The sequence below is a fragment of the Neofelis nebulosa genome, chromosome 6, assembly GCF_028018385.1.
Source record: "Neofelis nebulosa isolate mNeoNeb1 chromosome 6, mNeoNeb1.pri, whole genome shotgun sequence".
Taxonomy (NCBI): domain Eukaryota; kingdom Metazoa; phylum Chordata; class Mammalia; order Carnivora; family Felidae; genus Neofelis; species Neofelis nebulosa.
In genome coordinates, this window is record NC_080787.1 from 36327339 (window position 1) to 36344285 (window position 16947).

Consider the following 16947-nt stretch of genomic DNA (forward strand, 5'->3'; position numbering starts at 1 on the left):
TCCACACACACAGCTCAATTCCTCAAACAATTCTTTCTCCAAGAACCTGCTGGCTGATCTCCCAGCTCCTGGGTCCCTGAGACCCGCCCCTAAACAAGACCACCTCCGTCCCCACCCCCTTCCCCTTCTCTCTCTGAGAACAGCAGCTGTCCCACTGGATCCCGCACCCGGAATACTAGCGGTCCCTCTGTCTGCCTGGCCACGTCTGCAGAAGTCATTCCGTCCACCCCTTGCCCCTGGGAGTCACCCAGCAGGCCGGCAAGGCCACAGACTGTGCCCCAGTGCTCCCGGGAAAGACTGAGGCCCACGAGGGAATGGCCTGGGGCAGGACCCAGAGAGTGGCTCTCAGGCGGCGCTTGGCCACTGTGCCCTGACATCCCCCTGTTCCCGAGCATGACTCACCATCCTCCCGGGACTTCTGGATGAAGGCCTCCACGCCGCTCTCACCGTAGCTGCCCTCCGAGGCCAGCGTGGACACGTAGTTCCACTTGAGGGCGCGAACGATGTCCACCATGGCCTGGGCCTGGTACGTGTCCGAGGGCACCACTCGGGAGAAGAAGTCGTAGCGGCTGTTGTCACTCAGGTCGGGGGCTGTGGAGGCGTAGCTGATCTGGGGTATCTGGGGGCGAGAGGGGCCGCTGATGGGGGCTGCTGGCACCCCCACCATCCCCAGCCAGCACCACACCACTACTCACCACCTCCTTTCGTCCCCACCGCCTTGGGAAGGGTCAGGGCACTGCCTCCTCTTGTCTTGGGCGAGACCCTGTGTTATAGGTTGGACCACACACACACACACACACACACCCTGGAATCATACAGGATTACATACATAAACACACAGCAGAGCCTCTGGGTGCCTCCATTTACATAAAGACTGAGAGTCCTTTTGCCCATCAACTCCCCCCCGGCAGCCACTCATGTCACCACCCAGCAGACCCTGTCCCCATGGCTCCTTTGTCCTGCGCAGGTCAGAGAAGACAGGGCCCCACCCACCCCACAGGTAGAATTACAGGAGGACAGAGTGGACAGGGACCCCACCCCGGGGAAGTCCCTCTCCCCACAGCCTGGGATACAGGGCCCAACAGCAGACTCCTGCCCCAGCTCTCCACAGAGCACCTTTCTGCACCCACAGACCCCCACCTGGGCCCTCCCCAGGCAAAAGTGAGATGCAGAGCCCTTAAGCTGTCCTTCTTCCTGTGGTTGACATCCAACCATTCTCAAAGGACAAAAACCTCACAGCCAGCCTGTGGCAACTGAGAGTGGGGAATGTTCCGGGGGCAGCAGGATTTGGGGCACACCCTGGACAAGAGGTTGCCCACTTGGACTGTGCCTTGGGTGTCCCTATCCCCAGGGACACTGGAGGTCTGCCTTCCAATGAGGATGCCCATTAGGAAAAGAACATGGCCCAGCCCAGCCCCTGTGATGCCCCCCCAAGGCGGGCCCCAGCAAGCCCCTCATTGCCTCCCCTCACTGAGCTCATCCAAGAAAAAGGAAAGGATGAGGTGGGAAAAACAGATGTTTGGTTGTCTGGATTTGCTGAGCAACTAAGGGTTAACCCCCAAACCCTCTCATTGTAGTTCTTGTGATCTTTATAAGATGGCATATGCTATGTTAACCACTGTGGCACTGTTTCTAATAGCAAATCTCTGGAGGCTACGGCCACACAGGAATACTATTTGGCCGTGAAAAAGAACCAGGCAGCTTTCCATGCACTGCTCTGCATAGCTCTCCAAGACCCACAGAGGAAAGAAAGAAACAAGGCACAGTTCCGCGTGTGAACAGCATCCCCATTATCACGTGAGGGGGCAGGACAGACTCTCGCCGCCCTGAAACGAAACAGCTAAGTTGCCTCCAGAAGAGGGAACAAGGTGGCTAGGGGACAGGGTTGGGAGGACACCTTCCCCCTCATACCCCGTGTATGTTTCGCATGTAGAATCATGCAAACATACCTCCCGCCTAGAATCTTCCCAAACCGAAGCATCCGCCCCCTTTCCTACCTGTGTCAACAGCCTCTGAAAACTAGCCCGGTCCTCCTTGCCTTGGAGAGCGCGGAGCACGAAAACAACACCCCCAAGAATGTGGACTCTGGCCAGATAGCTGATGGTTAATTGTAAACATCTGTTATGTTTAAGGCCCGCTAAGGTTATCACAGCCGCAGGGGTTGGTCGGGTGTTTAAGAGTCCGTCATTCGGAACAGTCTCCCAGCTTCAGCACTATTAATGCTTTGGGGGTATAATTCTTTGTTGGGGGGCTGTTCTGTGCACTGAGGGATGTTGAGCAGCAACCCCAACCTCTACCCACTAGATCCCAGAAGCCCCTGCCTTCCGCAGTTGTAACAATCAAAAACGTCTCTAGACGCAGCCAAGTGCCTCCCGGGGAGCAGAGCAGAACTGTCCCCGGTTGAGACCTGCGGTTTTAGAGATATGTACTGAAATATTGAAGGATGCAGGGATCTGAGGAGGTCTGGGGTTCGTTTCCAAAGCATCACAGTGAGAGCACATCCAAGAAGAAAGAATAATGGCCAAGAACGGACAACTCTGAGTCACATGTACGTGGGGGCTCACCACCCTATTTGTTTTGAACATATCTGAAATGTCCATATTTAACCAATTTTTAACAATAAAACAAAACAGACAGCACCCCTGAATCATCCCCCTGAACAGAAGTGCCCCGAATTTGGAGCTGGAGCAGGTGGTGGGGACTGGGGGGCCAGGGCCTGCCCTACCAGCCTGCTGTCCCAGCAGGTCCCCGAGAGAAGACAGGTTGTCTGTCAGCTTCCGGGGTGTTTGTCAGCTTCCGTCTGGGCCTGGGTCTCAGCGAGGAGTGCTAATCACAGGCCCAGGAACCCGCTCTCTTCCTAATTAGAAGAAGCTTGTCTCCTGCTTCTGATGTTTCCACCCAACACAGCACTTGTGTCAAAAGGGACTGTGCCCAGCAGAGGGGCACGAAGCCCAGGGAGGTCTCGGGGTCCCTCCCACAGGCAACTTCTCACTCATCCTTCATTCCTCCTTCCAAGCCACCTCCCTGCCTCCCCTCCGGTTCAGGCACTCTGCATGGGCAGGGACGGCAGCCGGACAGACGGACGTCCGGGGATCAGGACCCAGGCCCCCATCCCACCACGAGCCCCCATTCCCACAAAGGATGGGAGGGCCAAGCATGGCGTTCCCACAGGGTACATGTTAGTCAGCCTGCAGGGGTGCCCCGGTCTCAGATTTTGGGAGCCCAGGAGGGGCCCCTGATCTGCCCCCAACAATTCCTGAGACCCTGGAACAGGGATCCAGCCCTGAGGTGGCTGGGAGGGAGGGGACAGCTTCCTGAGCAGGGTCAGGGGATAATCCCTGGCCAGCTCCTCCTCCCCGTCTGAAGGCTCCTCGGTTCCAGGCCACCCAAGTTTCCTAGCGGGGTGGTTTCAGCAGAGATTTGGAAGCTAAACTGCTCAGGTTCAAATCCCAGCTCAGCCACCCACCAACTGGGAAGCCTCCAGCAAGTTGCTTCACCTCTCAGGCCTCAGTTTTCTCAGCTGCCAAATGGGAGGTCGTGAGGGTCACACGAGGGAATTTTCGGGAACTGCGGGCAGGCAGTAAGCACTCAAAAGGTTAGCCCAAAGGTGGGCTATGATCCCTCCCGCTACACCTCCCTTAGCCCTCTATCCTCATGCCCCCACTCCCCCAGCTCTCTCCCAGTGCTGTTACTACTGTGCTCCTGGCGGTGGGGGGCCTCCTCCTGGAATGCTGACCCGCAGGCTCTCCAAGGCCCTCCTCCCCCCTGGCCCCACCCAGGCCTGCAGTGCATGGGGAGACGCAGGGACCCCTCCCCTCACCGGACACCCGGGACAGGGTGACTGGGACAACCTGGCCCAAGGGCGCTCTGACTGATGCCTCCTCAGCTCTGTCTCAGCAGCACAGCTGAAGCCAGAGGGGCATTTGATTAACATTCTCCTCAGAGAAGTCCTCTCCTCTCCCAACAGCAGCACGACAGGGGAGGGGGTGGCCACGCCCCTGCCAATGCCGGCACAAGGGTCAGCCACAACCTGGATTCCAGCAGCCCCTGACCAACCACGGCTGGCCTACTCTCGGTCCATCTGCCTGGCTCCTTCTGCCCACAGGGCCCCTGTCACCTCTTCCAGGCAGCCCTCCCTGAGCTCCAGAGAGCCTGCTCAGACCTCCCCCAGCACAGAGTAGGGCTGCTCCAGGGGCACCAGGCACGTCCTCCTGGGGTGAGATGCCTGGTCTTGTCAACTCAGCAGGCATTTTAAGATGCCCCCATCATGCTGGGCAGGGCTACTTGTGGAAACGCAGAGAAAAGTGGACTGCTCCCAACACCCACTGCACCCCTGGAAGGAGCAGGTGGGGGCACCCCAGAGTGATGCACAGTGTGTCTGGAGCTGGCACCCGGCAGAACCTCCTGCTTGCAGAAGGGATGAGTGACTGAGGGGAGAGAGGGAGGCGGTGAAAAAAATCTCTCTCTCCCTCTCTCTGTCTGTCTGTCTCTCTCTCTCTCTCTCAGGCTTCTAGAGTGACAAGGAGGTCCACGCCACGTGGGGAAAGACAAAAGCTGCTTCCGGGCTTGAGCAACAATGAAGATGAATGCCAAGTGCATCTGTCTGTGTGTGTGTGTGTGTGTATGTGCGCGTGTGCACCCACGTGTGCATGCACGTGCTGGGGCATGTGCCCCGAGCACACGAGCACACAGTACATTCATTCATTCCTCCCACCAATAGTCACTGAGCACCGCCAGCCTGCCAGGCATAGTTCTGAGTGCTGGCGATGGACAGGTGGACAATCTGTCCTCGTGGGGCTCCCAGTCGAGACACAGGCAGGCAATGGAAAGGGGATACCAAGCTGTTAGACGGGAATAAGGGCCCATGAGAAAAAGGAAGAACAGGGCAGGGCACTGTTAGAGGGGCCAGAGGAAGTCTCTCTGATAAGGTGACATCTGAGCCAAGACCCCAAGGAGGTGAAGGAAGGAGCCATGTGGGTAATTGGAGGGAGGGCATTTCAGGCAGAGGGAAGAGCCGGTGCAAAGGCCCGTGCGCATATGTGTGCTGAGAGCCTGAACTTGCTCTCAGGCTGCCCCGGGCCAGGTCAGCAGCCCCGCATACCTGCCTACATGTGGCAAAAAAGCCAGACACGCAGGCAGTGCCCCAGGGTGCCCACAGCGCAGACTCGGGGTCACCGGCTCCCAGTCTAGCAGAATCTAGGGACTCCCTGAGAGTGGCTGGTCCACGTCCCACACCGTCCAGAGGAGAAGGGGGTAGGAGGTGGGACACCCCCAGCACGTAACAGCCAACCAGAGCGCAGTCCCCTGAAAGCCGATACTTCATTCAAGGCTGTTTATAGAACAGTCAGGGATAAGCCTCTACCTTGACCTCAGCAAGGCCTGAAGCACCCTGAGTCACGTAGCCAGGGGCCCATGGCCATCACCATGGATACCCCAGGGCCACACCACAATAACCCCAACCCTCTTCCTGTGAGCTTTAGTGTTTAAAGGCACCTCCCCTTTCTCCAGCTTTGGCTCTAGCACACTACGGAGCCAGCCTGCGCATGCGCAGGGCTGTGCTATGACCCAGCCTTGTCATCCAGCTTTGTGACCTTAGCAAGCGAGCGGCCTCTCTGGGCCTCAGTTTCCTCCCCTATAAAGAAGTCACAGCAACAACAGAAGGGACTGCACGAGCAAGTACTTGCAAAGTGCTTCAAACACGTGGGCACTGCCGGGTATTATCCTTGGAGAAGGAGGCAAGGCTAGGACCAACGTGCCCATTTTGCAGATGACAAAACTGAGGCTCGGGGAGAGGAAAGTACCCTCTGAACATCACAGCCAGGAGACATCAGAAAGAAGGCACCGATTCAGCGGCTCTGCTTCTCGTTCACTATCCCCGAGTCCTGGCCCCAAGCCCTGCCCACCGTCCCAGCTGACTCTGCTCTTTCTGCCCCACCCACAAGCCAGACCAGGCAGCCACAGATTGAAGCTGGGACCCTGGGGCCACCTCCGGCCGCCGGCCAGGCCAGGCCCCAGGCAGACCTCGGGGGCCCCCACGTGGCTGGATGCAGCCCCTCTCACCAGGGAAGCAGGGAGATCCCGCATTGGGCCAGGCAGACCCCGGATTGGCTGCCTGCTCCCCGCCCTTCTGATCCTGGCTGCTTGAGGCCTCGACAGCCCGGCTCTCAGCATCAGCTATTTTCCTCACAGATGAAAGGCAGCCAGGCTTTTAGGGACATGAAAGCTGCACGGGGAGGAATGTGTAGTTCAGAGGGCCTGTGAGAGGAGAGAACGCCAGCTTCCAAAGGCCTGGCCTGCACGGTCAGGCCTGAGGGACCCTGTCCCCCGCCCCCGCCCCCTTCAGCCACCTGAGCCGTGCACCATCGTCTCCCAGGGGGTTCCTGCTGCAGACACAGTGCCCAGCGGAGGAGACACTGCCAGCCTCCCCTTCCTCCCTCGATGGGGCCTCGGGAGGGGCGGGGAGGAGGTGGGCACACAGTAGGCACTTCACACACTCTCACGTGGCACCAAGCCCCTCCTCTCAGCCAGGTGCTCAGGGCCCATTTAAATAACCCACCTTCAGAGAACTAGCCTGGTGGGGGTTGGGAAAGGCGGTCTCGGGGTAACATGCATCCGGGCTGACAAGCCAGGTTTGGGGCGACAAGAGATTCAGTGGGGGTCTCACAGGGGGGCTGTGGAGAGGGAAAATGCTGGCAGTGTGGGGACGAGGGCTTGGACAGACTGAAGGGGTACAAAGACAGGGGTGCAGGGTCGAGGGGGGTTCAAAGCAGCTGGGCAGGGCCGTGACAGCGAGAGAGCAGGGATACGGCAGGGGGGGGGTGCAGGGACACACGAGAGGAGCAGTACGGGGGGACCCAGCACATGGAGGGGGCACAGATGGCCCCTGCCCTTGACCCTGACCAGGCCCACCTCTGACAAGGACCCCGGGGTTTAAGAGCAGAGGATAAGAGTGACCCTACAGCTTAGGACAGCCACAAGGAGGCCTCACACACCCATTCCCCATGGAGATGCCCCCCCACCAATTACTAAGGAACAGAGAAGCAGAGGCCCAAGGCCTGGGAAGCAGGAGGTGGGCAGACACCCTGGGCAGGGGGCTGACCCTGCATCCGGGTGGTCTTTGGAAGGACGAGGATAGACCCCGGGTAGGAAGACTGTCTGCCACCCACCCCGGGGCCTCCTCTCGGCCCACAAGCTGAGGGCCTCCCCTCTCCACACTCAGTAGGTCATTTGGGGGCCACTGGCCACTTCCCCGCTCACTTCAGGACGCCCTCATTAATCAGATCTCACTACCCTGTTCTACAGACACGGATCCGCCACCAACCGCCAGCCCCACGCATCCCGTCACTCGGGGGCCTCGCCACGCACCCCTGCCTGGCCCGGGGCTGGCCTGTGCCCCAGTGCAGTCAGTCAGTCACTCAGCCCCCGGCTGGGGGCTGCATCCACAGTCTCCAATCTGCGTCTAGGTGCCCAGGGCACTCAGCCTCCCTGACTCCGCCCCCCGCCCTGCCCCACCCAGGCCTGGAGACTGGGTGACCCTGCCCTCCGCTGCCTTCACACAGGCCCCCTCTTCTTCTCACACCATGGCCTGCAGTACCTCCTCACCGTGACTGAGAAGTGGACAGCAGACTCTCCCCAGGAGGCAAATGCTATCTTCAAAGACAGTAAAATTTGCCCACAAGGCCCCTGTGGTCCCTTTGCCTCGGCTGCTCCCGAGGCCCCCAGCCTTTCCCTCCAACACAACCCCCCCGCCCCAGCCCACCCACACACACCCCGGAGACTGATGATTCGTTCGTTCATTCACCCACTGGGTAATGGTTCACGGAGTGCTTACTGGGTGCCTTGCACACTCTTTGGCACTGGGGTGAACACACAGAGACAAAAATCCCTGCCTTCAGGGAACAGACATTCTAGTGAGAGAGATAATCAATAACAAACGGAGGCGCACACAATTGATGTTGTCCTTAGAGCCGCTGGGGACACTTGCAGCTCCCTGCCTTCCTGGCACGTGGTAAAATTCAACTCTCTGACCCTGGTGGTTGGCTGGGGCCTTGTGACGTATGCTGGCCAACGAGGCGGGAGCAGAAAATGCCCTTCCTTCGGGGCCAGAGCGTTTCATTGCCATTGTGAGACCCTACAGGGTACCTGCTCCCTCTGTCACCGTGACCAGCGATGTCCCAGGCCAGCCTGGGTGCCTAGGAGATGAGACAGGACACTCAGCCCTCCCGCGTAGACATGTGGGGTAGTAAGCACTTAGTTTATGTATTTTAGACCACGGAGATCTGAGGACGGTTCGTTCTCATGACCTAACCTCACCAAGGCTGACGGACGCAGGAGGCGTAAGCATTACGCTCTAGCTCCGGGACAGCCAGGAAAGTGTCTTATTATTCATCTCCAACTCACGAGCCTGGAGGTGTCAGGTTCACATTCGGCACAGGCTGGTTGGGGCTGAATTGAATCACATTCACACACACACACACACACACACACATGCAATCATCATCATCATGAGAACTAGCATTTACTGAGTGTTTACTATGTGCCAAGAACAGTCCTAAGTGGTTACAAATGCCTGAACGCCTTTGATCTTACAATAACCATAGGAAGTAGACCCTCTTATTCTTCCCATGTTCCCCAAAACTGAGGTACAGAGAAGTTAAGACACTTGTCCAAGGTCACACAGCTAGTAAGTGGCCGAGGCAGGATTTGAACCCAGAGGGACAGTCTCCAGAGCCCATGCTACTAACTGTCACATAAAACCCCAGCCTCCCCCTTGTACAAGAGGGTCTACACAGACGTGTGCAGGCACACACGCATACACACGCAGAATCTCCTGTGGGGCAGTGTCCTTAGGGCAGCAGCAGAGGAAGCCAGCCCTACTACCCCTCCCACCCGCCTCCACCAAGCTCGGCGCCCCCCTCCACTCCTGGCTGTCACACTCTGGGGTGAAGTGGCCCATCTGTCTCCAACACAAAGGATCAGGCAGGGGTGGGGGCCAGAGGCCCCAGAGGGGTTGTGTAAATGGCTCTGCTTTGAGCAACAGCTAATTTCTAAACATAATTATTAATTTCATGCTTATCATATGCAAACCTCTGTCTCCCAGACGAGATGAAATTGATTTAATTAGAAATTCCACCATCAAGCCTTTTGGATCCAAGCTTTTAATTAGGATCACCAACCCCACCCAAGGCTGCCAGAAAGTGGGCTCCTGGCCCCTGCTTCTCTTCCCAAGGCCCCAGGCAGAGCCAGGATGTGTGGGCACCTCCAGTGTCACCAGAGCTCCACTGGCCAGGCCAGGGTCCCTTGCTGGGACCACTACCCATGTCCCACCCCACACAGGATGACACGGCCCCACAGCCACAAGTGGCCTCCTTCTCCTGGCATCATAATGGGGAGACAGCTTGGAGACAACTCATATCATCTCATAGCAGGAAGGACTGGGGTGTTTAAGGTGGGAAGAAGACAGGAGAAATAACAGACCTCCCCTCCTCACGCAAAATTTGCATGCCAGCTTCCCTTTGGGAGACCCTGCCAGGTGCTAATAAAATGCCTTTTACAGCTCAGCTCAGGGCAGTCTGTCAAAATCATCCATAGTACCTGGCATTGTAACAAAGCATCTCCACACATTACCTCTGACCTCACCTCCGGCCACTCCCAGCTTGACGGCATTCACTGGCTCTGGTCACACCAGTCTCCTTGCCGAACCCTGAACATTCTAGGCACACTCTGCCTCAGGGCCTCCGCACTGGCTGTTCCTCCCTGCCTGAATGCTCTTCCCCCAGATCTGTATGTGGCCCCTCCCTCACAGACAGACTGCTCAAGGAAGGCCTTCCCCAACCACCAATCCTACTTCCCTACCCTGCACCCCATTTCCACTTTCCTTGCTTTGATTTTCCTCAGAACAATGATCGCTTTCTAATGTGCTCAACATTTGTTTACTTTTCCACTTAATATCCACCTCCTCCTAAAACGGCAGCTCCATGAATCCAGGGACCTTTCCTTCATTCCCCACAGGACGCCCGGCACAGATTTGGCACAGGGCAGGTGCCCAATAAGCAAAGGGGCCACTTCATTCTTGCCACACAAGCAGCCCGAGGACACGCTCCACGGGGTCATAAGCACCTTAGATGAGGTGAGGAGACCAAAGCACCTTAGACGAGGTGAGGAGACCAAAGCTCAGAGCCCTAGGCTTTGCCAAGGTCACGGAGCTGGTCAGTGGCCGAGTTCCCATGCTTGCATGGTCTGCCGCTTTGCCTGGAGAAGCTGGCCACTCCACAGCAGTGCCTGGCACACAGATGCTGCTCTGAGGTCTCCCACCTCCCTCCCCAGGGCTCAGTGGGGTGTCCCTCACCTCCAGGGCCTGCTGTGCCCACCCCTCCCAACCCCCACCCCGAGTTCACAGCAGCACCCTCGAAGGCAATCATTGTGGGGCTGTCCCACACCCATCTCTGTCTCCCCTTCCCCGGGCCCACCCAGCCTCTTATCAGGAGGCAAGCGGACACTTGGATTAATTTCCAGGACTGTTCTGAATTATGTTTTCCAGGAGAGAACCAGACAGATGAGGCAACAGGACTTTGAACAAATATTTCCCGAGAAAGTGCTTTATTCAGTCCCTTGTCTCACTCTTTTAAACATTATATGTTTTCTTAGGAGCCCGGGAAAAAACGGGGCACGATAAGGCACGGAGGCTGGAGAAGAACAGAGGGCGCAGAGTGGAGGGCCTCGGCCGGCTGACAAAGGAGCCGCTCGGATGCAGACTCCAAGGAATTACCGCCGATAAGAGCACAGGCGGGGGAGCACGCGGTGCAAGGGCGAGAGCAAACAAGATCCTCAATCAGCACTTGTCCTATTTCATAAGCAAAATGTAGATCAATAAATTACACTCACTTGTGCAGGTTTTACATGCTGACTCCGTAACCTTGTCAAGAGTGATACATATGGGCGGGGGAGGCTAGGGGACGAAGGAGCCCAGAGGCCTAGAGAGGACGGGCCAAGGACCCGGCGGGGGCCCTGCGGCCACAAGGCCTGCACCCCTTTTTCCAAGAGGGGCTCAAAGCCCAAGATCCCGGAGGTGAGAAGCAGCCCCCTGCCTCGCTGTGCGGCCTGTGGGAAGTCACCTCCCGTGAGCCTCCGTCTCCTCATCTGTCAAATGGGCACGGTGTAAACCTTACTTTGAGGCTCCTGTGAGAAGATGGATATTAAATTTTAGAAAGAGAGCAGCGGACATCCAAGACGCTAGGAGTCATGACGATACCCCTGGCACACACCCCCGGGGGCAGCAGTCAGCTGACACGGGCTCTCCCTGTGTTAATTCTCACCGCAGCCCCGAGACAGGAAACTGTAGCCCTATTTTAACGAGAAGCTGTGGCTGCGGCTCAGAGGGCTGAGGAGTCCCGGGGTCACCCAGGCCCACCTGATGGCAAAGCTGGGCTTCCTCCCTGTGAGCCAAGGAGCTGGGCAGCCCTGGGCGCTAGGCTACACCCAAGTGTCCAAGCAGGTAAGGGCAGGGCTCCAAACTCGCCCAGGGGGCCAACCTTCAAGTGTTCTGGGCACGTATAACGGGCTTGGTGGGGGCGAGACATGAGGGCCGAGGCTGGGGGTGGGGGGGGTGCAGCAGGCGAGAGGCTGCTTAGGTGTTGGTCGTCATCATAGCAGGCGTGGTAGTTGTGGTTTAATGAGCACCCAGCCCATGATGGGCACCTCCCAGGGATTATCTCATTTAATCCCCACACAGTAACCCCACGAAGTGAATGCTCTTTATTACCTTCGTTTTTTAGAAGAGGAAACAGAGGCCCTAGAACATCCGGAAATAAAATCACAAGTGGCAAAGTGGGACTTGAACCCAGGTCTACCTGACTCCAGCCCCTGAGGGCCTGCTGCACCTGGCACGCGCTCCACGTTCACTCCCGGCTCCTGCCCTTTGTCCACACCATCCCCCCACCCCGCGAAGCAGCCAGGATGGGGAGTCAAGAGTCCCTGCTCCAGGTCTCTCCCCTCCACGTCCGGTGAGCACACCGCTTCCCACGTCTGAGCCTCAGTTTCCACATGTGTTCGGGGCGGGGGGTTTAATGACCTCTGCCTACTGGACTCACGAGGTAAGGACAGAGGGAGGGGCCTCCACAGCACAGGAGTGACATCTGCCCCCCAAGCTGCGGGAAGTGGAGGCAAGGCTGGGACAACCTCAGTGAGTGGAGCACGCCTGAGGGGTCCGTAACTACACCTGCTGTCCTCCTCATGCACACTGAGCGCCGATGGGGGCACAGCCAGGCGGAGGGAAAATTAACCACAGCGTCTGCCCAAGTGTTCTCCCAAGTTAACGTGCTGCGCCCGTGTGTAATATACGGCTCTGTATTACTATAATATGATATAATGGGATGTATTAACATTATTGAACACATAGGCCGATAAAAGTCAATCACCATCACTCCATGTGATTTATATCACTGCCTGGGCCACAGCCAGGCTGGCAGGGGAGGGGGGGAGGCCCTACAGAGACTCTAGGGCTCTCGCTGGGGACAGGGGGCCAGGGCCCCGGGTAGGGGAGGGGGGCCCAGACCAGAGCAAAAGGAACGTACGACCGAGCAGGCAAAGCCAGGCGATCCTCGGGCCACGGTGCCAAGCTGTGGTTTGGGGGCTCTCGGCCTGAGCCCTCCAGCCAGTTCTCACACTACTTGACCCCACAGCGACATCTGACCGTGCAGTCCCTCCACCTGGCTGCCTGGTGCCCTCCTCCCTCTAAGACAGCCCCTCTTCAGCCTCCACGGCTGGTCCTGAACGCTGGCCACCCCGGACTCGGTCCTCCACCCTCTCTCTCCACTCACTCCCAGGCCACCCCATAACCTGATAACACACCCCCAAACTCCAGGCTCCCGCCCACTACCTGCTCCCCATGGCCATCTAGGGGGGCCCCCAGAACCTCCCGAAGTCCTTCCTAGCCAGGTAATTACTGCTCAGGCCACAGTATCGAATACATCCTTGATTCCTCTTTCTCTCAGCAAATGCTGCTGGCTCTACCTTGAAAATAAACCCAGAACCCAACCACGGCTCAACTCCGTCGCCACTACCACCCTGGGCCTCGGCTCCAGCATCTCTGGCCTGGACTATCCCAGCAGCCTCCTCGCTGGCCCCCCACCTCCCACACCCCCGCATCCCATCACAGAGTCCAGTCCCTAGCCGGCAGCCCAAGGGACCCATCTAAAACCCAAGTTAGATCATGTCCCTCCTCTCTTCAAGAGGCTCCCATCTCAGCCAGAGTGAAAGCCAACATCTTTCAATGGCTCACTAGGCCCTACGCAATCTGCCCCCTTAGCCTCCTGCCCTCACTGCCCACTTACCCTCTCCCTCACTTGCTCTGCTCCAGCCACCTGGGCCACACGCTCTTCCTCCCAACACACCAGGCAGGAGCCCGCCCCAGGACCTTTGCACAGGGTGTGCACTCACCACCGCCTGTGACACTACACATTTCATCCACGCGTCCTCCTGATCATCTACCTCCCCACTGGAGTGTCGGTCCCACGGGGACAGGGGCTTTTGTCTGCCTCGCTCATTGCCATAGCCCCAGGACTTAGGACCGTGCCTGGCACCAAAGCCCTGATTTTCCAGGTTCTGCAAATAAATATGAATGACCAATGAACAAACAGATGAACTAGAGCAGCAGTCTGCTTCTACCTAATTTTCGTAAGTGAGTTTCTCTACATGATTCTGTTGGTGAAATGTATCTGCTTCTAAAGAGTTTGAAAACCACTGGCCTGGTCCAGATGAGGAAACTGAAGAATGGACAGGCCAAGTGGCAATGATTTAGCCAAGACCCCGGGGGGGGGGGGTGCGCTGGCTGGCCACTGACAGGGCTCATCCCTCCCCTGCCCACCCCACTGACCCAGCACTGCCTCCAGTGGGGCCCTGGGGTGAACAGACTGCTGAGCACCCAGTCTGTGGGGGGTGTCATCACCCTCCCACAGCTTCTCTGATCCCTGGATGCCCCCACCGTCGTCCCCCAGCAGCCCCTCAATCTGAGCCATCATCTTCTATTGGCACCCTCAGGAAGGGGCCCACATGCGGGTATACTCTGGGTGGTGTTCCACCCCAGGGTGCCCTGTTGGGGGATGTTTGTTGTGGAAGCCCCACATCAGCCTGCGACATGAGGGCTTTGGCCCCTGGCAAAGGTGGAGGTGATATGGGCCTCCCACCCCATCATGCATTCATGCAAAATATGTTGACTGAGCACTCGCGATGTGTCTGGCACCATGACAGACACCAGGGATGCCATAGTGAACATCGAATATCTGTCCTCATGGAGCTGAGTCCAACAGGAGAAATGGTCTCTAACCAGATACACACATACATAATCACGTCAGATGTGCCGGAAGAGGCAAGGGGACTGTGACAGCCTGGAATAAAGGCCTGGATCTGGTCAGGGCACCCGAGGAGGCTTCCTGAGGACAGGCCGTAAACTGACACCTGAAAGATGGATAGACAATACCCAGGTGAAGAGGGAAAAAGAAAAAGCATCTTGGACAGGAGGGAGCAGCAAGTGCAAAGGCCCTGTGGCCAAGAGCCCACGGCAGTTTCAAGGAAAGGCAAAAAATCACACAGAAGATGGGAGAATAGAACACGAGCTGCCCCTGAACAGAAAACAGGCCTGGGGGCAAGATGGGGACCCAAGAGAGCAGTGGGGAGGCCACTGCACTAGTCCAGGTGAGAGGTGAGGGCAGCTGGGCCAGGGGCTTCCTGTGGAGATGAAGACAAGTGTGACCTCCCCACAAGCCCTCCCAAGTATCTCTTTCCTTGTGACACTTCGTGAGCCCTGCCCTAAACCCTAAGCTCTCCAAAAAACCAAAGGAGCCAGAAGACAGGCAAATAAGGTCTCCAGGTGCCTGCTTCCCCTCCGACCCCAGCCCGTCCCTTCAAGATAAGCAGGCTCCCGGGGGATTCTCCAGCTGTCCCAGTGACATAGGCAGGGTGAGGAGGCGGCCAGGGACGAGGCCCAGAGCAGGAAAAGGCCACCCCTGCATCTCACCTCCATTGCCCTCTGCAGCTCTGTGAGCTTGCCACGATGGAAAGAACCTGAATTCTGGTCTGTCACCAACTCACCACGCGGCCTCACACTAGACACTCTTCCATCCTGTGCTCCAGGTTTCTTGTCTAAGAGTCATAACTACAGTAATAGGTCACACCTACTGAGCACTTACTACGTGCCAGGCTCTGTTCTTAGCATTAATTTGTTTAGTCCTCACCAGAATCCCGTCATAGACAGAGATACCAGCATTTTGCCCACTTTACAGATGGGGGAACTGAGGCCCAGAGAAGTCAAACTACTTGCCCAAAGACAGGCGTCTGGTAGGTGGCCAAGCAGGGATTTGCGCCCTTACAGCTGAGCTGTCCTACCTCCCCATGGAAATAAGGACTGGACTGAAGCACCTCGGAGACCCTCCAAGCTCTGCTGTGGCTGCCTCCTGCAATTCTCGGCCCGGAGATTCAGCCTCCAGCCTGGAAGGCCCCAGCTTCTCCAGAAGGAAAGCAGGTGCGATTTGGGGTGGGTCTGTCCCCAGACCCTTCTATTTCCACCTTCCGCAGAAACCTCCAAATGTGCCATTGAGTCCCGCGACCACATTCCTCCTGCCCACAATGTGCCAGGTATTAGATGCAGTGGGGGATAACACGGTCCCTGCCTGGTACCAAGGGCCTGCTCTAGGCAGTGTCCCAGCAGTCCCCAGTGGCCTGGGCCCTGGCCACCCACTGAGCAAACCTGTTCTTTAAGATACCTGTACGGGCTCCTTCCCTTCTTCTCATTCCTCCTCCATCACTGGTCACAAGGTCACCTCCAGCAGACTGACCCCAGACAGTGCTCTCTATCATTACCTCCCTTCATTTACTCCTAACAAAACCCTTTGAGGTAGACATTATTATCTGAATTTTTTAGGCAAAACTTGGAGACTGGGAGAGAGAGAAGTCATCCTCCCTCAATCGCTCTGCTTACTGATTGAAACCCAGGCCCCTCAATGCCAGAGACAGAGCCCACAGCAGGAACCAGCAGCACGTCTGGGTCCTGTCTAGACAATGAGGGGACAAGTAGGAGGAGATGCCCACAGGCCCTCCCTGTCCCAGCCAGATCCATCCAGTTTCCAGCAACTGGTAATCTGAGCTGACACCGCTCTCTGAAAGGGAAGCCCTGAGTGGATCTTGGCCCCTTCCACTCTGTCTCACCCACTCAGACCCCTGCCCCAGAATGCCCAGGCTTGACAAAGCTCTGCCCATTAACCCAGGCCTCAGCAGGTCCCACTGGGGGAGCCTCGGGTAGCAGAGCCTGGAGGAGGGTCCTGCCACCATCACAGCAGGGAACGCCAGGTCCCCCCTCGATGCCAGCAGACAGCGGGCATCCATAGGGTAAATTGAGAGGAGCACAAAGCTCAGCCAGAGTTCCCCAAGCATCTCCCAACACCTGCTACGGGGGCCAGAATCCCCATCGCTGGGATCAAAGTGAGTTCTTTCAAAGCCACCCATGTTACCTGGAAGAGGGAGCCTTTAACCAGAGACTCTTAGATGAGGAGGGTGGGACTGCCCCCTCCAGTGCCCCTGACAGGGGTCTGTGCTTACCCACCTCCTAGGACAGGCAGCTCACCACTTCACAAGGTAGCCCGTCCCAGCTCCAGTATCTGCCAGGCTTCTCGAGACCCTGAATTGAAATCTGTCTCTCTGTCCTCTCATGTGCTCCTGTGTGGTTCTCTGGAACCACAGAGACCCAGCCTGTGCCCCCAGATGGAAGGCCTCCCAGGGCTCCTTGATTCTACTACATTTACACCCCTACCCAGAGCCCTGCTTGGCCATCTGGCCTGTTCTTCGTTTGGTGGTCTAGGTCCACACGCTGTGCACACACGCACACACAGGGGGCACAGTAGGGCACACCCAGGCAGGACCACCACTTAAAACAGGAGTCAGGCCACACCATTCTCT

At 57.5% G+C, this 16947-nt stretch overlaps 1 protein-coding gene and 1 long non-coding RNA gene across 10 annotated transcripts in view; one reads left to right on the forward strand and one right to left on the reverse strand.

Moving 5' to 3' along the window:
• GRM4 (glutamate metabotropic receptor 4) overlaps window positions 1-16947 on the reverse strand; it is a 151442-nt gene that overhangs the window by 97915 nt on the left and 36580 nt on the right. For all 9 annotated transcript variants that reach the window (XM_058733615.1, XM_058733616.1, XM_058733621.1 and 6 more), the window contains one exon: window positions 403-619. In XM_058733615.1, the coding sequence (XP_058589598.1) occupies window positions 403-619 (217 nt within the window). The remainder of the gene's footprint in view (window positions 1-402; window positions 620-16947) is intronic.
• LOC131514060 (uncharacterized) lies at window positions 9438-10898 on the forward strand. The gene is made up of 3 exons (XR_009262916.1): window positions 9438-9532; window positions 9974-10129; window positions 10648-10898. It is a non-coding gene; the product is annotated as an uncharacterized LOC131514060 (long non-coding RNA).